The sequence below is a fragment of the Somniosus microcephalus genome, chromosome 2 (assembly GCF_052327205.1).
Source record: "Somniosus microcephalus isolate GS21.2 chromosome 2, FLI_Smic_1.0, whole genome shotgun sequence".
Taxonomy (NCBI): Eukaryota; Metazoa; Chordata; class Chondrichthyes; order Squaliformes; family Somniosidae; genus Somniosus; species Somniosus microcephalus.
The window spans coordinates 299,794,151-299,817,365 of record NC_140988.1 but is presented as its reverse complement, the minus strand read 5'-3'; the positions used below and the strand labels follow the sequence as shown (position 1 = coordinate 299,817,365).

General features: G+C 43.6%; 2 protein-coding genes across 5 annotated transcripts in view; both read left to right on the top strand.

The window, feature by feature from the left end:
• Positions 1-1,611, top strand: part of LOC147123480 (talin-1) — a 287,370-nt gene extending 285,759 nt beyond the window's left edge. Inside the window, exon 58 of the mRNA XM_085973632.1 lies at positions 9-1,611. Within this exon, the coding sequence (XP_085829758.1) occupies positions 9-140 (132 nt within the window). The 3' untranslated portion in view covers positions 141-1,611. The remainder of the gene's footprint in view (positions 1-8) is intronic.
• A 20,748-nt stretch (positions 1,612-22,359) lies between these two features.
• LOC147123479 (uncharacterized) overlaps positions 22,360-23,215 on the top strand; it is a 119,493-nt gene continuing 118,637 nt past the window's right edge. Inside the window, exon 1 of one of the 4 annotated variants that reach the window (XM_085973601.1) lies at positions 22,360-22,663. In XM_085973601.1, the coding sequence (XP_085829727.1) occupies positions 22,550-22,663 (114 nt within the window). In that variant the 5' untranslated portion in view covers positions 22,360-22,549. The remainder of the gene's footprint in view (positions 22,664-23,215) is intronic. The other 3 variants (XM_085973593.1, XM_085973584.1, XM_085973577.1) reach the window with 3 other exon arrangements.

The window sequence follows — 23,215 nt, the reverse complement described above, 5'->3', positions numbered from 1 at the left end:
TTTAACAGATTATTGCAGCCCAGGAAGAGATGCTGCGAAAGGAGAGAGAACTTGAAGAAGCCCGGAAGAAGCTAGCGCAGATCAGGCAGCAGCAGTACAAATTCCTTCCTTCCGAACTTTGTGAGCAAGAGGAAAATTAACTGCAATCTACTTAAACCAGCTGGTCTCAACTAGGCATCCGGTTTAGCAGTCAAACAGCAAAAGATCTGATCCAGATATATGAATGTATGGCCAGATTTTTTTTTTTAAATGTTCATGCAATAGTTCTTTTTGTAATTTCCCAATCTGTACGGTAAAGGTGCAATAGGCGATCCACTTGCTATGTTTTTCTGCATCCTATAAATAATCGTTCTACACATATTCGATCGTGTTTAACGTATTTACTCTTAAGCATAGAAGGGAACGATTAATGTCTGCATGTATGTATGCAATGGTATGAGAAATGAAATGTACGGTTGCAGTATTGATATGTTGCAAATTTGCTGTAAAGCTTATGTATGATAACATTTTTTTTAAAAGTTTATGGAGTCAGAAGGTATATTTGATTATTCCAAAGATGATGCACAAGAGCTGTGCGTCCCTATAGTGAATGGTGTAAAGCCAATGTAAACAGGGAGTTAATGGTGCAATGGGACAACTAAACAGTGTCACATTCATGAATTCTAAATTCCACAGAGACTAAATGATACATATCATTAAAATTCCATAATGGAAAAATACTCCCTATAATAGCAGCAGTAGTGTTGCCTTAAATCAGGTCAGAAATACTGTGTTTTGGGGGGAATTAATATTACTTTTAACTTTTTTTCTATTTTTTAACCAGATGTACATGAATAATACAGTATTTCAGCAGGGTGCCTTACAATCTGACAGCGCTTGTTTAATCTGCTTTTGGCCTTTAAGATTGCTGTGTTTCCAGTAAAGAAAAGAATATCTTTTTATTAAGAGTTCCAAGTTCAAAAAGTGGTGTCCTTCACAAATTTATGTTTTGTTTTGAAAATATTGTAACAGCCTATAATTAAATGTTACTGTGTCTGGCATTAATTCAACAACTAAACCATTGAATTACAAGCTCAGTGGGACATGTTCAGCAGTTTGATCCTTTTTAATTAATTCGATCCAAGTAGTTTTGGGTTCTTGGTCTCCTTGTGTAAGCCTTCATATTTTCTTTTGGCGTATTACATTCAGGTGCTTGCATTTGTATTTTAAATAAGTGAACTTTTTAATCACAATAATATAGGCCTATATATGCACTTAACAGCTGTGCACATCTTTCCAGTTAGAAATTGTTTTTCGTAATTAAAAGTTTACACGCTGCATTAATGGGAATTTCAGACAATTGTGAATAATGTTTCATCAAATTTATTTTTGTTACTGGAAACACGAATGTTTTTAGGCCTCTAAAATTTTTGCAAAACTGCCTCATGCTCACATTTTTCCTGCGAATTTAACTTGTTACTTATGCTCCATTGCCTTTAAATATCACTATTTTGATACAATATGCTTCTAATATTAACATTTAATGATTACCAACTTTCCAATACACTTTGGATGGTTACTTAAGGTTTTATTTTACAATTTATTTGGTTAATAAAGTTGGTTTTCTCTATGGCTTGGATTTTGTGCATCTTTCAGTTTTTATTTTACTACTTTGGAGGTGAGTTAGAGAATCCTCTAGGTGCACAGCACTGGGTATGTATAAAACCAAGGTGCCTATTGTAATTTTATTTTTTAATTACTTCTTCCCTTCCATTGAGCTATGCTTGTGCTTCAATCCATTTGAAGCATATCATATCCCAACACATTCCCCCACCAGACTATAGAGAATTAGATAGAAAGGAAGGTATTCTTGTGTACGCTTGTTATTTTCAATGTCACAAGGGCCAAATCCTAGTCATCCCATTGATAAGACATTTACTATAGCTCTTTGTATCCTGTTCCTCACCCAACTTTATACCCTACATCTGAATTTGTATAGCAAGCCCCATGTGAACCAAACTCTATTAAAATTGTCAAACATTACTTGCCTTTAACAAATCCATGCTGACTGTCCTTAATTAGCCCGTGCATTCCTAAATGCTCACAAATTTTATCTAAAATTATAGATTCTATAAGAGCTTGCCCATAAGCTATGGTCAGCTCACTTCCTCCAAATTAAAAGGTGTTGCTATGGGAACCTGCATGGGCCCTAGCTATGCCTGCCTTTTCATGGGATATGTGGAACATTTTGTTCCAGTCCTACTCGGGTCCCCTCCCTCAACTCTTCTTCCGGTATATCGATGACTGTATCGGTGCCGTTTCCTGCTCTCGCCCTGAACTAGAAAAGTTCATTCACTTTACTTCCAACTTCCACCCTTCCCTCACCTTCACATGGTCCATCTCCGACTCTTCTCTTCCTTGACTTCTCCGTCTCCATTTCTGGCGATCGGCTATCAACAAACATCCACTACAAGCCCACTGACTCCCACAGCTACCTGGACTACACTTGCTCCCACCCCGCTTCCTGTAGGGACTCTATTCCATTCTCCGAGTTTCTCCGTCTCCGCCGCGTCTGTTCTGACGATGCCACCTTCCATACCAGTGCTTCCGACATGTCTTCCTTTTTCCTCAACCGAGGCTTCCCCTCTACTGTGGTTGACACGGCTCTTGACCGTGTCCGTTCCATTTCCCGCACTTCTGCTCTCACCCCTGCCCCTCCCTCCCGGAACCACGATAGAGTTCCCCTTGTCCTCACCTTTCACCCCACCAGCCTCCACATTCAACGGATCATCCTCTGCCATTTCCACCACCTCCAACGTGATCCCACCACCAAACGCATCTTCCCCTCACCTCCCCTTTCAGCATTCCGAAGGGACCGCTCCCTCCGCGACACCCTGGTCCATTCCTTATTCACCCCTAACAGCTCTTCCCCTTTACCCAGCACCTTCCCGTGCAAGCGCAGGAGATGCAACAACTGCTCTTTTACCTCCTCCCTTCCCACTGTCCAATGCCTCAAACACCCCTTCCAGGTGAAACAGCGATTTACTTGTTGTACTTGCAATTTAGTGTACTGTATTCGCTGCTCACGATGTGGTCTCCTCTACATTTGGGAGACCAAACGCAGATTGGGCGACCGTTTTGCGGAACACCTCCGTTCAGTCCGTAAGGGTGACCCTGAGCATCCAGTCACCTGTCACTTTAATTCTCCGCTTCACTCCCACTCTGATCTCTGTCCTCGGCCTCTTACATTGTTCCAATAAAGCTCAACATAAGCTTGAGGAACAGCACCTCATCTTTCGATTAGGCACTTTACAGCCTTCTGGACTCAACATTGAGTTCAACAATTTCAAACTGTAACCCCTGCTCCCATTTTTCATGCTGTATGATTTTGCCACCCCCTTTGCAACATTTTATCTTTCCTGCCTCTTACCTCAGCACAGTATGTTCCTTCAATTCCTTCCTCCCCTCCCTGTCTCTGCACCTATCTGTTATGTCTCCAGCTTTTTCCAGTTCTGATGAAGGGTCCCAGACCTGAAACGTTAACTCTTTCTCTCTCCACGGATGCTGCCTGGCCTGCTGAGTGTTTCCAGCATTTTCTGTTATTAACGATGTTCAACTAACTGGTTTGTAGTTGCCTGGTTTATCCATCTTTCCATTCTTGAACAAGTTGTTACATTGAATACTCTCTAGTCCTGTGACACAATTTGCATATTTGAGGATTATAAAATTGTGGCCAGAAACTGTACTCCTGATTTATTTCAATATCCTAGGGTATGTGGCATCAGGACCTGGTTACATATCTACCTCGAGTTCTGTTAATTTTTAAAAAAATGAATTCCTTTTCTCTGACAATTGTTCCATATTGTCCTCTAGTACAGCTACATTCTCACTTCCATTTTCAGTTAGAAAAGTCAATGCACAATGTTTAATAACTCCATACCTTCATCTTCCACTATTAGATTTCCTCTGAGCTGTCTTACCTTCTCTCAAACTATTCTTTTACTTTTCATGTGCTCATAAAAAGCTTAATTTTTTTTTAAATTGTAATCTGCTAGCCTCAATGATGGCAAAGCCCAAGTGAGTGCAAAAGACAAGGCTGAAGCATTTGCAACCATCATCAGTTAGAGGTGCCAAGTGGATAATCCTTCTCGGCCTTCTCCTGAGGTCCCTATCATCACAGGTGCCAGCCTTCAACCAATTCAATTCACTTCATGTGACATCAAGAAATGGCTGAGTGCACTGGGTACAGCAAAGGCTATGGACCACGTCAACATCCCAGCTGTAGTGCTGAAGATCTGCCCTTCAGAATTAACCTCCAGCCAAGCTGTTCCAGCACAGCTACAACATTTGTGTATCTACCTGACTGTGGAAAATTTCCCAGGTATGCCCTCCCTGTCCATAAAAAGCAGGACAAATCCAACTCTGCCAATTACCACCATATTCACCTACTCCCAATCATCAGCAAAGGGACAGAAGAAGTGTTCAAGTGCTATCAAGCGGCACTTACAATAAAAACTTGCTCAGTTTGGGTTCTGCCAGGACTGGACCGCTCCATTCCACACCTCATTACAGCTTTGGTCTAAACATGGAGATGAACTGAATTCCGGAGTGAGAGGACTGCCCTTGACCTCACGATGGCATCAAGACCAAGTGTGGTACCAAGGAACCCTAGTAAAACTCAAGCCAATAGGGATTAGGTGGAAAACTCTAGTGGCTGGAGACATATGTGGCAAAAAGGAAGATGGTTGTGGCTGTTGGAGGCCAATCATCTCCGCCCCAGGACATTGCTGCATAACTTTCCCAAATATCTTCATCAGTGATCCAACATAAAGTCAGAAGTAGGGGCTGTTTGCTGATGATTGCACAGTCCATTTGTAATTCCTCAACTAATGAAGCAGGCCATGCCTGCATGCAGCAAGACCTGGACAACCTAGAATCCGAATAGTACAGCACAGAAGGAGGCCATGCGGCCCATTGAGTCCGCGCCGGCTCTTTCAAAGAGCAATCCAGTTAGTCCCACTCCCCGGCTCTTTCCACATATACCGGCATTTTTTTCTCCAAGTATTTATCCAATTCCCTTTTGAAAGCTACTATTGAATCAGTTTCCACCACCCAATGAGCTAGTGCATTCCATTCCTAACCACTTGTCTAAAGTTTTTTTCCTCATGTCGCCTCTGGTTTTTTTGCCAATCACTAAAGCTGTGCCCTTTCGTTATCGACCGTTCAGCCATTTGAAACAGTTTTATTTTGTTTACTCTATCTAAAGAGGACTAGACAGACTAGATGCAGGAAGGATGTTCTCAATGGCGGGGGAATCCAGAACCAGGGGTCACAGTCTAAGAATAAGGGGTAAGCCACTTAGGACCGAGATGAGGAATTTCTTCACCCAGAGTGTGGTGAACCTGTGGAATTCTCTACCACAGAAGGCAGTTGAGGCCAATTCATTAAATATATTCAAGAAGGAGTTAGATATATTTCTTAAGGCTAAAGGGATCAAGAGATATGGGGAGAAAGCAGGGACAGGGTACTGAATTTGGATGATCAGCCATGATCTCATTGAATGGCAGAGTAGGCTTGAGGGGCCGAAAGGCCTGCTCCTATCTTCTATGTTTCTAAACCATTCATGATTTAAACACCGCTATCAAATCTCCTCTTGGCCTTCTCTGCTCTAAGGAGAACAGCCCCAGCTTCTCTAGTCTATCCACATAACTAATTGCTCATCCCTAGAACCATTCTTGTAAATCTCTTCTGCACTCCTTCCTAAGAGTGGTGCCCAGAATTGGACACAATACTCCAGCTGGGGCCGAACTAGATTTTATAGGTTTAGCATAACTTCCTGGCTTTTGTACTCTCTGCCTCTATTTATAAAGCCCAGGATCCCACATACTTTATTAACTGCTTTGTTAACCTGTCCTGCCACCTTCAAAGATTTGTGCACAAACACCCCCAGGTTTCTGTTCTTGCACCCCCTTTAAAATTGTACCATTTAGCATATGTTGTATTTCCTAATTTCTCCTACTAAAATCTATCACCTCACACTTTTCTGTGTTACATAGAAACATAGAAGATAGGAACAGGAGTAGGCCATTCGGCCCCTCGAGTCTGCTCCGCCATTCAATGAGATCATGGCTGATCATCCAAATTCAGTACCCGGTCCCTGCTTTCTCCCCATACCCCTTGATCACTTCAGCCTTAAGAAATATATCCAACTCCTTCTTGAATATATTTAATGTATTGGCCTCCACCGCCCTCTGTGGTAGAGAGTTCCACAGGTTCACCACTCTCTGGGTGAAGAAATTCCTCCTCATTTCTGTCCTAAATGGCCTACCCCTTATCCTTAGACTGTGACCCCTGGTTCTGGACTCCCTGGCCATTGGGAACATCCTTCCTGCATCTAGTCTGTCTAGTCCTGTCAGAATTTTATAAGTTTCAATAAGATCCCCCCTCATTCTTCTAAACTCCAGCGAGTACAAGCCCAATCGTCCCAATCTCTCCTCATACGTCATTCCTGCCATCCCAGGTATCAGCCTGGTGAATCTTCGCTGAACTCCTTCCATGGCAAGAACATCCTTCCTCATAAGACGACCAAAACTGCACACACTACTCAAGATGTGGTCTCACCAAGGCCCTGTACAACTGCAGCAAGACACCCTTGTTCCTGTACTCAAACCCTCTCGCTGTGAAGGCCAACATACCATTTGCCGCCTTAACCGCCTGCTGCACCTGCATGCTTACTTTCAGCGACTGCTGCACAAGGACACCCAGGTCTCGTTGCACTTCCCCTTCTCCCAATCTATTGCCATTCAGATAATAATCTGCCTTCCTGTTTTTGCCACCAAAGTGGATAACCTCACATTTATCCACATTATATTGCATCTGCCATGCTTCTGCCCAATCTCCCAACCTGTCCAAATCATCCTGTAGTTTCTCGGCATCCTCCTCACAGCACACACGCCCATCCAGCTTTGTGTCGTCTGCAAATTTGGAGATATTACATCTAGTTCCCTTGTCTAGATCATTAATATATATTGTGAATAGCTGGGGTACAAGGACCGATCCCTGCGGTACCCCACTAGTCATTGCCTGCCATTCGGAAAAAGACCCGTTTATTTCAACTCTTTGCTTTCTGTCTGCCAACCAGTTCTCTATACAAGTCAATACCTTGCCCCCGATCCCATGTGCCTTAACTTGACATGCTAACCTCTTATGCGGGACCTTCTCGAAAGCCTTCTGAAAGTCCAAATACACCACATCCACTGGTTCTCCCTTATCTATTTTACTAGTTACATCCTCAAAAAATTCCAGTAGATTAGTCAAGCACGATTTACCTTTTGTAAATCCATGTTGACTTTGTCCGATCCTGTCACTGTTTTCCAAGTGCTCTGCTATTACATCTTTTATAATGGACTCTAGCATTTTCCCCACTACCGATGTCAGGCTTACCGGTCTGTAATTCCCCGTTTTCTCTCTACCACCTTTTTTGAATAGTGTTGAATTTCATCTGCCATATGTCTGCCCATTTCACCAGCCGGTCTGTCTTCTTGAAGTCTCTTACTATCTTCCTCACTGTTTATACATTTCCAAGTTTCGGGTCATCTGCAAATTTCAAAATTATGTCCTGTACCCCCAGGTCTTAGTTTGATTAGTGGCAAGTAACATTGTGCCAAGCAACAGCCACCTCCAACAAGGGAGCCTAACCACCTCTTGATGTTCAATGGGGGGGGGGGGGTGTCACCATTGACCAGAAACTCAGGGCGGGGGGGGTCACCATTGACCAGAAACTCAACTGGACCAACCACATAAATGTGGCTACTAGAGCAGGTCAAATACTGGGTATTCTGCAGTGACTGGCTTACCTATTGACTCCCCAAAGCCACTCTACCACCTCCAAGGCACAAGTCAGGAATGTGATGGAATACTCTCCACTTCCCTGGATGGGTGCATCTGCAAGAACACTCCAGAATCTCGACACCATCCAGGACAAAGCAGCCACTTGATTGGCAACTTCTCCACTAGCCTAAACATTCCCTCCCTCTGCCACTTTTGAGCAGTGTTATTGGTTAGTGATTAAGAAAAAGAACCTAGAGTTGATTTTACCCTCCCTTTCCTAACCCAAAATACTTGAGGCTAGTTGTAGTTCCCCTATTGCTACCCTGGCTGAAGTTGAGCAGTTCATTACCAACTTTAATCCACGTTATGTTTTCCCAATGAGAGATTTTAAATAACTGCAATACGAATTCAACACTTGCAGTACTTTACATTTAAAGTACTTTTCCCTGACTCGCTACAACAAAAAACACTTCTATAATTGAGATTCTTCTGACCAAGGCATCGTGTCACAAACCTGCTCCATAACCAGCATTCTCTAATTCTACTATTTCTGTCTGATTTTTGGGGGATTTTAATAGATTGAGATAAATCAGAAACCCAAGAATGTATTGCCCAAGCATCCTGTACTAGGAGTTAAAAAAGAGTGCATCCCACTTTTTTGCTCTGGTGTTGAGGATGGTGTTAATTCTGATTTAATTCACATTAATTGCTAATTTAGTTCAGCAGAAAATGTTAATTGAAATGCCATTTCAGTGAAGTCTTTTCTCACAGCAGGTCCAATATGTAGCTCACTTATCATTTTCAACTGCTATGCAGATTAATGGTTTTGATGCTAAATGTGGTTATGATTTTCAGCTTCTGTAACCCAGTCATAGCAGATGTGCAGGTAATTTGCCTTAAATGGTCATGAACTGTACAGTGCAGCATTATGCACGCAGAGTAATGATACAGACTCCAAACTCCTACTGCTTGGCATTGGATCTGACCTGGGCTTTGATTCAAGGTTTTGCGTCAGGCTGGTGTAAACAGATGATGCAAATCTCCTGGTATCGTTTGAGGAGAATATTTCTACTATGTGCACTTCTTTAAAACAATTCTTTTTCCTCCCTCCAGCTTTCTCCCCTCCTTTGCTGAAAGCCTGGACTTGTGCACAGGCCTCGTGTCAGCAGGTTGTTTGAGGGGAGTAGAGATCACGGCTGAGTTGAATCTATCCTCTTTTCCCCCCCCCCCCGAATCTGCACATTCTCACTTTCCAACTGAGGTCACTCAATAGTAATTAAGAACAGGAAACTTAATTTCCCCACCCTTTCCATCCTAGCCCAAGATTACTGAGGGCAATTGTGTGCCTGCATCCACCCAGCTGAATTAACAGAGATTGGAAATCAAAACTGGGATCTTCCTAGTCTCTATGGCTCACTTCCACACCTGCCAATGGACTGAGTAACTGAACAGTGAGGAGAGCGCAGGTTTATATTGGAGAAGCTATAGTAGGTCACACTCTGAGTATCACTGAGGGGAGCCGAGTTGCATTCCTGAAGATTGCTGATCCTTCAAGTCTGTTAAACTTTAAAAATGTTAACACTGCATTTACAGGAGAGTACACTGACAGCACACTTGTTTCACATTTTCGGTGTTCTTGCGAGCCGCAGCACAGGGTGGGGTTAGTCAAAAAATCTTAGTACAGAAGGAGGCCATTCTACCCATCGTTCCTGTGCCGGCTCTTTTGAACAAGCTATCCAATTAGTCACACTCCCCTGCTTTTTTCCCATAGCCCTGCAATTTTCTCCCCTTCAAATATTTATCCAATTCCCGTTTTTTTTAACCTTCTGGGAGCATTTTTGGGCTGGTTCACTTTTCTTAAAAAAAAATCATAGAAGTTACAGCATGGAAAGAGGCCATTCAGTCCATCACATCTGTGCCAGTGCTAGCTCTTCACTTGGTGTTGTCTACTCTTATCCATTTTCCTGCAACTTTATGTTCCCTCTTTTCAAATACTTAGCCCGGTTCTCATTTTAATGACCTCTGCCTCAATATTTACTTGTGTTAAAGGATTGCATGTTCTAATCTTCCTAATTTAACCTTCTGTGTGAACATTTCTTCTAACTTCCCCTTCATTCTTCTAGTGATAATCCTGAGTTTATGTGCCCTTGTTCTTGATTTGTCGATCGGTAGAAACAATATTTCACTACCCTATGAAAACATTTCAGTATTTTGAGAACCTTTCGGATTCCTTCCTTAATCTCTGCCCCGCTGAACAAATCCCTAAAAATTTTGTATTCAATGCCCCTAAACATAAAACAGAGAATCTAGTTTGCCTTTTCATGGTTTTTTCTAGTTGCACGCCTATCTTTATTGTCTGCAGCCCGAGATTGCTCTGTTTTTATACTTTAAGAATCTTGCCATTTATGGTATATAACTAGGGTACAATAGTGCCAGCAGTGGCTCAGTGATAACACTGAAGGTTGTGACTTCAAGTCCCACTCCAGCAACTTGAGCACAAAATCTAAGATGATACTTCAGTGCAGTACTGAGTGAGTGCTGTACTGTCAGAGGTGCCATCTTTTGGATGAGACGTTAAAACAAGGCTCCATCAACCCTTTCAGCTGGATGTAAAATATTCCAGGGCACTATTTCGAAGAAGAGCAGGGGAGTTCTGCTCGATGTCCCGGCCAATATTTATCCCTCAAACAACACCTAAAAACAGAATATCTGGTCATCATCACATTGCTGTTTCTGGGAGCTTGCTGTGCGCATATTGGCTGCAGCGTTTCCTACATTACAACAGTGACTACACTTTAAAAAGTACTTCATTAGCTGTAATGCGCTTTGGGACGTCCTGATAGCCCTGACGGTGATAGGAGATTGAAATAGGAGCAGGAGCAGGCCATGCGGCCCCACCAGCCTGCTCCGCCCTTCAGTAAGATCATGGCTCATTTTCTACATCAACTCCACTTTCCTGCTTCCATATCCCTTGCTTCCTTTAGTGTCCAAAATATATCAATCTCCGTCTTGAATATACTCATCGGCTCAGCCTCCACAGACCTTCTGGGGTAAAAAATTCCAATTATTCACAACCTTCTGAGTGAAGAAATGTCTCCTCATCTCAGTCCTAAATGGCCTACCCCTCATCCTGAGACTATGACCCCTAGTTCCAGACTCTCCAGCCAGGGGAAACAGCCTCGCAGCATCTACCCTGTCAAGCCCTCTCAGAATTTTGTATGTTTCAATGAGAACATAGAATCATAGAATTTACAGCACAGAATCAGGCCATTTGGCCAAACTGGTCTATGCCAGTGTTTATGGTCCTCCCACCCTACTTCATTCAACCCATCTAATAAAAGGGATTGCTTTACACGTCTTAAAGCATAAATTGAAAGGGAATTAGCATCTGGGACATATTATAGAAATCTTATCAGCAAACAAATTCTCTGTGTCACCCAATGTATTTGACTTTTATACCACAGGCAAGTGTTCAGGTGAGAGGTGGTAAATTTGAGCTAATTGCAATTGTGTCAATAAAGTTTAGTGAGAGGCGACTGGTTGGATCACACCTCATTCTTTTAAACTCCAGAGAGTATAGGCCCATTCTACTCAATCTCTCCTCATAGGACAACCATCTCATCCCAGAAATCAATCTAGTGAACCTTTGTTGCACTCCCTCTAAGGCAAGTATATCCTTCCTTAGGTTAAGGAGATCAAAACTGTACACAGTACTGCAGGCGTGGTCTCACCAAAGCCCTGTATAATTACAGCAGGTACAGGGGTCATCATAGCTGAACACCACTCACTGGCCATCCTGTCTTCACCCAATGTTGACACGTGTACTTCCAGCAGGAATTGTTATATATTGAATCAGAAGCTGTGACCTCAGTTGCATTTCCTCTTCCCAAACCCAGAAGTACTGAGGCCAATTTTAACTTTCCTACCTGGCTGAAATCAGCGAACTCAGCACAGACTAGGATTTGAAACTGGGCTGAGCTACTCATTTGCTGAGGCATTGTGGGAGCTAGTCTATATTTTTAAAGTATATTGTTAGTGGTTAGAACAGTAATAGAAAAGTTCTGAGACATAACAATTTGTATTTATATAGCACATTTAACGTAATAAAACGTCCCAAGGCGCTTCACAGGAGTATTATAAGACAAAAATTTGACACCAAGCCACATAAGGAGAAATTAGGGCAGATGACCAAAAGCTTCGCCAAAGAGGTAGGTTTTAAGGAGCGTCTTAAAGGAGGAAAAAGAGGTAGAGAGGCGGAGAGATTTAGGGAGGGAATTCCAGAGGGTAAGGCCTAGGCAACAGAAGGCACGGCCACCAATGGTTGAGCAATTATAATCAGGGATGCTCACGAGGGCAGAATTAGAGGAGTGCAGATATCTTGGGAGGAACGGGGGGTGCTGGAGGAGATTACAGAGGTAGGGAGGGGCAAGGCCATGGAGGGATTTGAAAACAAGGATGAGAATTTTGAAAGCGAGGCGCTGCTTAACCGGGAGCCAATGTAGGTCAGCGAGCACAAGGGTGATGGATGAACAGGACTTGGTGCGAGTTAGGACACAGGCAGCAGAGTTTTGGATGACCTCAAGTTAACGTAGGGTAGAACGTGGGAGGCCAGTTAGGATTGCGTTGGAATAGTCAAGTCTGGAGGTAACAAAGGGATGGATGAGGGTTTCAGCAGTGGATGAGCTGAGGCAAGGGCAGGGATGGGCGATGTTCCAGAGATGGAAATAGGCGGTCTTAGTTATGCTGCAGCTGTGTGGTTGGAAGCTCATTTCAGGTCAAGTATGACACCAAGGTTGCGAACAATGTGGTTCAGCCTCAGACAGATGTTAGGGAGAGGGATGGAGTCAGTGGCGGGGACCGAAAACAATGGCTTCAGTCTTCCCAATATTTAATTGGAGAAAATTTCTGCTCATCCAGAACTGGGCAGTCTGACAATTTAGAGACCATGGAGGGGTCGAGAAAAGTGGTAGTGAGGTAGAGCTGGGTGTCGTCAGCGTACATGTGGAAAATGATGCTGTGTTTTTGGATGATGTCACCAAGGGGCAGCATGTAGATGAGAAATAGGAGGGGGCCAAGGATAGATCCTTGGAGGACACCAGAGGTAACGATGCAGGAGTGGGAAGAAAAGCCATTGCAGGTGATTCTCTGGCTATGATTAGATAGATAAGAATGGAACCAGGCGAGTGCAGTCCTATCCAGCTGGACGGTGGTGGAGAGGCGTTGGAGGAGAATGGAGTGGTCAACCGTGTCAAAGGCTGCAGTCAAGTCGAGAAGGACGAGGAGCGATAGTTCACCTTTGTCACAGTCAAAAAGGATGTCATTTGTGGACTTTGATGAGAGCCATAAGAATGGCATTGCTGTTGAAGTTTATTTTGGATTATTTGTGCGTCCATTTCTCAGACTGGAGTATTGCGTCCAGTTCTGGTCACCACACTTTAGGAAGGATGCGAAGGCCCTTAAGAGGGTGCAGAGGAGATTTACCAGAATGGTTCCAGGGATGGGGGATCTTAGCTACAAGGACAGGTTGGAGAAGCTGGATTTGTTTTCATTAGAGCAAAGGAGGGTGAAGGGTGATTTGATAGAGGTGTACACGATTATGACGGGTTTGGATAGGCTAGATAGGGAAAGGCTGTTCCCACTAATTGATGGTACAAGGACTAGGGGGACACAGATTTAAGGTGTTGGGCAAGAGATACAGGGGGGATATGAGGAAAAACTTTTTTACGAAGCGAGTGGTGAGGACCTGGAATTCTCTTGAAGTGGTGGAAGCGGAGGCACTCAATGTTTTCAAGGGGAGACTGGATAGGCACTTGAGGGAAATAAACTTGCAGGGCTACGGGGATAGAGCAGGAGAATGGGACTGACTGGATTGCTCTACAGAGAGCCAGCACGGACTCGATGGGCCGATTGGCCTCCTTCTGTGCCGCTATGACTCTATGATTGCTACAATTTAGGAAACTGAATGACATGATTCCCACCTGCTGCACTAATTATTAAACAGTGTCCATGCATGGCCTTAAATATAAAAAGTGCCTAGTTTGGTAACATTTGTAAACAGTTGAATTAATATTAGTTATGACAGTGCAATAGGTGGATTGTGGGTAGAGACATTTTAAATACATATTAATTTATTTCTAATTCACCACAAAACTTCTAAACCTTAGTCTGCTACCAAATATTAAAATAGGCCTTAAAATGTGATTGAAAATTGAAATTCTTGTTTACGATTCCATTGGACTTAAATAAATGCGAACTTTGAAACGTTTAAATTCCAGCATTTCAGTCATGCGCAGTAGGTTTCAAATTCCAAGTGAACTCACAATACACTCTTTCAGACCGATCTGTCCAAGGTTGCTGTTTTTTGCCTGCTTTTTCTTTATTGCCTTAAGAACAAAACACATATTGTGAATCTGCTTGAGCTAGTAAATTACTGGTGACGAAAGATACAGTAACCAATATCCCTTTGAATGTCAAAGTTAAAATGCAGGTGTTTTAAGGTCCCAGCTCACTGAAACACACACACAATGCAAAACAAAAGTTCTAGGAGAATATTTGTGACCAAGGTCTCTGTAACACTAGTCTAGTCAACAATAGGTCTGACTTCTTAGTGTAAATAGTGACTTACCCTCCTGGTTCTTGTCTTTCATAGAAAGTTAATATCATGTGTCACACCTGTGATATTATGATATTTCTGGCTATTCATGAATGTGGAAATTCCATAACTTAAGGATACCACAGATTAACTTGACTTATAACGGCCTTCCTTAGAAATATAAAGAAGTGTAAAAACACAGAATTACCAGCTTGAGATAAAATGTAAAACTGTGAATGCGCAAGTTCTGAAATAAAATTGGAAACACTGTAAATACCTGGCAGGTCTGTTAGCATCTGCAAGAGAAAGGATAGGTTAATATTTTGGGTGGAGACTGTTCACCTGAACCAGTGTAATAAATGTATTTTAACTACTTTTTCACTGGTCAAGTTTAGGAGCCTTCTAGAATGTGACATACATTCCAGACAATGTTCACACAACATATTTCTATTTCCAGTGATGAATTCCATGTTTCTACTCTCATTACATCAATCATTGAATCATCGTGAATCATTACACCAAGACCAGTAACCAAAGAGTGTATGATAAATACAGTAATGAATGTGTACGGCTGACTGATGGCGTGGTGTGCTGCTCAGTGTTGAGTTTGGATTCTTGTGTGCATGAGTGGAATAGCCAGGACTTGATTATAAGCCCATAAACCAATGTGGGATCTTTTATAGTTCTTCAATTTATCCGTAACCAACCCTCATTTTGTATTATTCATACCCGATATCTTTCTCCTCCCCAGACCTCCGTTTATAAGAATATTATTACAAGACCAACTGACTGGATAGCTGAGGTAGTCTGTAATATACATGTGACATCACAGCCAGGATGTCCTGAGGTTGTGAAAGGCGCTATATAAATGCTAGTCTTTCTTTTTTTTAATATGTTTGAAACTCTGCAGTCTTTCCTGATTTGTTGCTAACTGAACTTAATAACAAATGCCACAGTGTTTATGTAGAGATTGGTTGAGGACAGGGTATGCTCAGCTGTGATGCCTTCCATGTTTGAATAGCCTGCTAACACTGACTAGGTTCCCACATGAAGAATGAACACTTGAGTGAAATGGTAGAGGGTTCCTGCCGCCAGAGAATCGCTCCCTGCATGAGTTACCACTTTCAGAAGAGGGGATAAAAACTCAAGTTTATATATTATATATATATAACACATAGCGTAACTGAACCAACCACATCAACTCCGTTGTTACAAGAGCAGCTCAAAGGCTGGGTACTTTGCGACGAGTGGTTCATCTCCTGACTTCTCAAAGCCACTCCACCATACACAAGGCTCATCAGAAGTGTGATGGAATGATGCAAGACTCACAACTTGCCTGGATGGGTGCAGCCGCAGCAACACTTAAGAAGCTTAACTGGATAGAGCAGTTTGCTTGATCAGTGCCCCTGCCACTGGATTCAATATCCACCCCCTTCACCACTGGCACACCATGGCTACAGTATGTTCAATCTACAGGATGCACCGCAGCAACTCTACAAGGTTAATTCAACGGCCCCTCCCTCCCATGCGGCCTCTGCCACTACAAAGGACAAGAGCAACAATGTTGTGGGAACACCATCACCTCCACATTCTCTTCCGAATCAAACACCATCCTGACTTGGACATAAATCACCAGGCTTTCATTGTCACTGGGTCAATATCCTGGAATTCCCTACCAGGTACCATTGTGGGAGCACCATCAGCATAAGAACATAAGAACATAAGAAGTAGGAGCAGGAGTAGGAGTAGGCCATACGGCCCCTCGGGCCTGCTCCGCCATTCAATAGGATCATGGCTGATCCGAATCTAGACTCACGTCCACTTCCCTGCCCTCTCCCTGTAACCCCTAATTCCCTTATCTGCTAGGAAACTGTCTATCTCCGTTTTAAATTTATTTAATGTTGCAGCTTCCACGGCTCTCTGGGGTAGCAAATTCCATAGATTTACTACCCTCCGAGTGAAGAAGTTTCTCCTCATCTCAGTTTTGAAAGTGCAGCCCCTTATTCTTAGATTATGCCCCCTAGTTCTAGTCTCACCCATCAGTGGAAACATCTTCCCCGCATCCACCCGATCAAGCCCCCTCACAATCTTATATGTTTCGATAAGATCGCCTCTCATTCTTCTGAACTCCAATGAGTAGAGTCCCAACCTACTCAACCTTTCCTCATACGTCAACCCCCTCATCTCTGGAATCAACCGAGTGAACCTTCTCTGAACCGCCTCGAGAGCAAGTATATCTTTTCTTAAATATGGAAACCAAAACTGCACAAGGACTGCAGTGGTTCAAGGAGAAAGCTCCACCATTACCCTTTCAGGGCAACTAGGGATGGGTAATGAATATGGCCCTGTCAGTGCCACCCACATCCTGAGAACAAATGAAAAAAGTTTCAAGTTCTTAGCAGCCAACAAATATCACTTAACTGTTTCAATGCAAAGCAGTTTCAGATGCACAACAATGTGAAAGTAGCAGTATAACTCAGGAATCAGGTCACCGGTCTGACACTCTCACTCTCTCTCTCTCTCTCTCAAGTGAAGTAAAAAATGTTGTGAGAACAGCTCATGGTGGTCATCTCACCCTGACCCTCTCCACCCACTCTATAGCTAATGGTAAATCTCCGGTCAGCTGGCTCCACAGCTACTGCTCGAAGACTCGTACCTGTAGTATAAGGACACAATAAACCAGGGAGGTGTCATCACATCGATAAAATAATGTGTTGATCAACACCATCAGCCTTTACCTTATATGGATTCTCTCTCAAGATGGATAAAACTACAACTTTATTTTTTCGGGGGGGGATTTTCAAGAGGAAAGGGCAGTAGATTAATAAGTTCTCAACAGTGTATTAATTATTTTGTTACTGATCTGTCCAGAGACTTTACAATAGCTGATTAAAAAACAAGCGGGCAACCTAAATACATTTGAGGATTGCTGAATCTGCTTTTCATGTTTATAATGAAGGCTGGAACTGAGCAAAGCTTCTCTGTCATCTCCGTCATACAGCTCAGTTTAATAATAAAATGATGTGGAGATGCCGGTGTTGGACTGGGGTGGACAAATGTAGGAAGTCACACAACACCAGATTATAGTCCAACAGCTTTATTTGAAATCACAAGCTCTCGGAGCGCTGCTCCTTCGTCAGGTGAAGTGAAGAGAAGCATACAGGCACAGCATATATAGTCAGAGAAAACTGCCAGGTGATTACAGGTAATCTTTCTAACTGCCCTTTATCACACCTCGGCAGAGAGATAATCACAGAAATCAAAGGTGTGAATGGTGTCCAAACAGGTCAGTCAGGAAAACATTACATCAAAGAACAATGAGGTGGGGTCACAAGGGGTCAAATGTCTGTATGAAAAACAGAAAAAAAAAACGTTGCTGGAAATCCAGCAGGTCCGGCCGCATCTGTGCAGAGAGAACAAGCCAAGTCTGGATGACTCTACGTCAGGTGGGTTTACATGTAGTGTGACATAAACCCAAGATCCCGGTTGAGGCTGTCCTCATGAGTGCGGAACTTGGCTATCAGTTTCTGCTCGACGATTTTGCGTTGTCGTGTGTCTCGAAGGCTGCCTTGGAGAATGCTTACCCGAAGATCAGAGGCTGAATGTCCTTGACTGCTGAAGTGTTCCCTGACTGGGAGGGAACACTCCTGCCTGGTGATTGTTGTGCGGTGTCCGTTCATCCGTTGTCGCAGTGTCTGCATGGTCTCGCCGATGTACCATGCTCCGGGGCATCCTTTCCTGCAACGTATGAGGTAGACAACGTTGGCCGAGTCACATGAGTATGTACCATGTACCTGGTGGGTGGTGTCCTCACGTGTGATGATGGTATCTGTGTTGATGATCTGGCATGTCTTGCAGAGGTTGCCGTGGCAGGGTTGTGTGGTGGCGTGGTCGCTGTTCTCCTGAAAGCTGGGTAATTTGCTGTGAACGATGGTCTGTTTGAGGTTAGGCGGCTGTTTGAAGGCGAGTAGTGGGGATGGCCTTAGCGAGGTGTTCGTCGTCGTCGATGACATGTTGAAGGCTGCGGAGAACATGGCGTAGTTTCTCCGCTCCGGAGAAGTACTGGACGACGAAGGGTACTCTGTTAGTTGTGTCCCGTGTTTGTCTTCTGAGGAGGTCTATGCGATTTTTCGCTGTGGCCCGTCGGAACTGTCGATCGACGAGTCGAGCGTCATATCCCGTTCTTACGAGGGCATCTTTCAGCGTCTGTAGGTGTCCATCGCGTTCCTCCTTATCTGAGCAGATCCTGTGTATTCGCAGGGCTTGTCCATAGGGGATGGCTTCTTTAATGTGGTTAGGGTGGAAGCTGGAGAAGTGGAGCATCGTGAGGTTGTCCGTGGGCTTGCGGTAGAGTGAAGTGCTGAGGTGTCCGTCTTTGATGGAGATTCGTGTGTCCAAGAATGAAACCGATTCTGAGGAGTAGTCCATGGTGAGTTTGATGGTGGGATGGAACTTGTTGATGTCATCGTGTAGTCTTTCCAGTGATTCTTCACCGTGAGTCCATAGGAAGAAAATGTTGTCAATGTATCTGGTGTATAGCATTGGTTGGACGTCCTGTGCAGCGAAGAAGTCTTGCTCGAATGCAAAATCGTCGAGCAGAAACTGATAGCCAAGTTCCGCACTCATGAGGACGGCCTCAACCGGGATCTTGGGTTCATGTCACACTGCATGTAACTCCACCTGACGTAGAGTCATTCAGACTCGAGTCATCGTTGGCTTGTTCTCTCTGCACAGATGCGGCCGGACCTGCTGTGATTTCCAGCAAAGTTTTTTTTTCCTGTTTTTCATACAGACCCCAGCATCTGCAACATTTGACCCCTTGTGACCCCACCTCATTGTTCTTTGATGTAATGTTTTCCTGACTGACCTGTTTGGACACCATTCACACCTTTGATTGCTGTGATTATCTCTCTGCCAAGGTGTGATAAAGGGCAGTTAGAAAGATTACCTGTAATCACCTGGCCGTTTTCTCTGACTATATATGATGTGCCTGTATGCTTCTCTTCACTTCACCTGACGAAGGAGCAGCGCTCCGAAAGCTTGTGATTTCAAATAAAGCTGTTGGGCTATAATCTGGTGTTGTGTGACTTCCTAATAATAAAATAGCTGCAAACGCCCATGCTTGTATTTTACTTCAACGACATTAAATTGGTTGCAATTCTTTGTCTGGGATACATTTTATTCTGTGATCTCATCCTTACTTGCAGACCCTTATTCACAAAAACCATTGAAATACTGGGATTTCCCAACAGACAGCGCATAGAAATGTGGCAATGATAACAGAAAAAGATACTATAGTTTAAAATAAAAACAGAAATTGCTGGAAATACACAGCAGGTCTGTCAGTATCTGTAAAGAGAACATACAGATTAATGTTTCAAATATACATGCTTTTTCATAGCTGGAAACTGGAAGAGAAGCAACTCCCTTGCTAAGACCAGATTAATCAAGGGTGGGGGGGACAGGGCGACAAGTTAATGTAGGGTCGGAAATGATGAGTCCTTTCACAGAGAGAGGCTTAAAGGCTAGCAAACAGATATTTTGAAAAATGAGAAATAGTTGATAATGGTGGGTGATTAAGCATATTCAGGCTGAACTAGTAATAGATGCAGATTTATGTTCCTGAAAAGTCTTTTATCCAAACTATATTGTAGATCTGAAATGCATCAGATGTTTTAACTATTCGCAGTTTAATAATTTCTGTTGATACTAAATTCTCCACAAAAATGTTGTTGTTTTAGGTGACTGTGGCCTGCTTTCCTCAATCTGACAGTCTAGAAGGGAACTGAAGACAGTCAAAAGAAATAGGAATTAAAGACGGGGAGCGAGGTAGCAAGATGAAGTGATTTAGGAGAAAAGTTCCAGATGATGGGGTTGTAGTCTCTGAAAGCAGCCTTTGTTGGGGGCATGCAGAGAGCAGCGAACAACAACTTGCATTTTTATAGCACCCTTAACACTGCACGGAAATGTAATCAGACAAAAATTGATACTGCGCCAAAGGAGATATTGAGAGGGGTGATTAACAGTTTGGTCAAAGAAATTGGTTTTAAGGAGGGTCTTGAATGAGGAGCAGTAAGTGTAGAAGTGAAGAGGCTTATGAAAGGAATTCCAGAGCTTAGGGCATAGACGGTTGAAAGCACAGCTTTCAATGATGGGGCGAACAGAGTGGGGGATGCACAAGAGGTCAGAGTTGGAGGAGCGTAGAGTTCTCGGAAAGTGGTAGGACTGGAAGAAGTTACAGATGTAGTGAGGGGCTGGACTACGAAGGAATTTAAACTTGAGGATGAGAATTTTAAATTAGAGGTGTTGGAGCACCAGGAATCAATGCAGGTCAGCGAGGACAGGAGTGGTGGGTGAGCAGGACTTATTATGGGGTAGGATATGGGCAGCGGAGTTTTGGATGAGCTGAAGTTTACGGAGGGTGGAGGATGGGAGGCTCGTCAGGAGAGCATTGGAATAATCATATCTGGAGGCAAAAAAGGGTTTTGGCAGTAGATGGGCGGAGGTAGAGATGGAGATGGGTGATTAAGGAGCTAAATGTAGCCTTTGTGATGGAAAGCATATGAAGTCCGAAGCTCAGCGTAGGGTCCAATAGGACGCGCAGGTTGTAAACAATCTGATTCAGTGTGAGAGAGTAGCTGGGGAGGGGGATGGAATCAATGGCGGGGGAATGGAGTTTGTGGCGGGAGCTGATACGTAATACAGAGATAGAGGATTACAGGATCCTGGCTGGGATTTGTGGCCAGAGCAAATGACACAAATAAGGTGGAGCAAGAACATAGGAAGAGGAATAGGCCACTCAGCCCCATGAGACTGTTCCACCATTCAATTTGATCATGGTTGATCTGTACCTCAACTCTATTTACCTGCCTTTCTTCCATATCCCTTGATACCCTAACCCAACAACTTGGCGACCTCAGAGGGATTTGAAAATGAGGATAAGAATCGTGCAATTCATTTGTGGGATACAGAGAACTCGTCCATAAGCAACTGGAGGCATACACTGATCAAAGCTGAAAGACCGAAGACTTTAAATGTATTAAAAGAAAGAATTGCATTTATATAGCGCCTTTCATGACCACTGGACGTCCCAAAGTGCTTTACAGCCAATGAAGTACTTTTGAAGTGTAGTCACTGTTGTAATGTAGGAAATGCAGCAGCCAAATTACGCACAGCAAGCTCCCATAAACAGCAATGTGATAATGACCGGATAATCTGCTTTTTAGTTATGCTGATTGAGGGATAAATATTAGCCAGGAAATCGGGGATAACTCCCCTGTTATTCTTTGAAATAGTGCCATGGGATCTTTTACGTCCACCTGAGAGAGTAGGTTTAACATCTCATCCAATAGACAGCACCTCCGACAGTGCCACACTCCCTCAGTACTGCACTGGAGCATCAGCCTAGATTTTTCTGCTGAAGTCTCTGGAGTGGGACTTTGAACTCACGACCTTCTGACTCAAGAATGCTGCCAACTGAGCCCCTGGTTGACATTTAAAGTGGTAAATAAAAAGGATGAAATAGAAATGTGCGTATTGTTAAATCAACAAGGACAATTCATTAACGGAAGGATGAAGCTGATCATTAATAGGGGATCAGCAGACCTAAATGTAGAACGATGTTGAAAACGTGGAGCGATGTGATCAGGGCTGGGGGTAGATTAACGATCAGAGCCAGCCCAGGGTCTCGGGTCTAGGGCTGAATAGGAGAATTCTCCCAGCCTGTCTGCACTGAGAGGTTCAACTCTAGACATGGATTTGTATAAAAAGCGAAACAGGCACATTCCTTTCTCTCCCTGGCTTGGAGTTTAACTGACTCAGACTCCCAAAGACGGGCAGGATCGTAGCTGAGAAGAGGCCACATCCCATTTCAGCAATGTGTCAGCACCGCCCCCTCTCACATGCACCACCATCCTTTCAGCCCTTTTCCAAAAAAAGTCATTCGATTTCTGTGCTTTTCGCCCGGAAATCCAGCCTCTCCCTCCTCACACACTAAAGGCAGGTCCTTATTTCTCCTGCAGAGCCCCGGCCGCGAGTCTTCAGTCCAGCTCAGCTCAAGCAGCACGTCTCAGGCGCTCCTTCATTCAACTCCACCCAAAGGTGCTTCTGGTTTCAAATTAAAGATCAACAGAAAAGTAACAAAAGACCATGGATGCCCTCAAGAAGAAGATGCAAATGTTGAAACTGGACAAAGAAAATGCCATGGACAAAGCCGACCAGGCAGAAGTCGACAAGAAGGCGGCCGAGGACAGGTGTAAGCAGGTCGGGAACGATCCAAAGTGTTTTAAAGAGATTTAAAGAGACACAATTGTACCAGTAAATACCTTCAGACCTGTTTTCAGATCTGGGGAAGAGTTTAGTTAAATGATGAACGTGAGGAGGTTGATTTGGTAAATTTAATTTGGCTTTTATCTCCGTGTTTGCAGTTGCCTCCCCCCACACTTTAAATCTAAAATATTAATAGTGGAAAATGAAAATTGCGATGGGTTGAAGTTAATGGCAGGAAGGGCCAGTCAAATACACTTTGTTTCAGAGTGCATCGCCTCCCACTGTCCGAATGTAGAACTGTGTATAACAAAATGATGTCTTCAGTTCCGAGTCAGTTACCTGGCTCTGCTCCTTCGCGCCACATGAATTATGTTGACATGGTTACTTTTGGAGGGCTTTTTTCGCCCCTAAATGGAAGTCTAGGGTTAGGCGAGAAGACGTGCCAGGAGAGACTGTTAAAGGGGACCTGTTGGCGGAATCTCTCAGGGTCTCCGGCAAGCTGAAAAACAAAGCACCTGTTGCAGCTCGGAACTTCCTGGATATTGA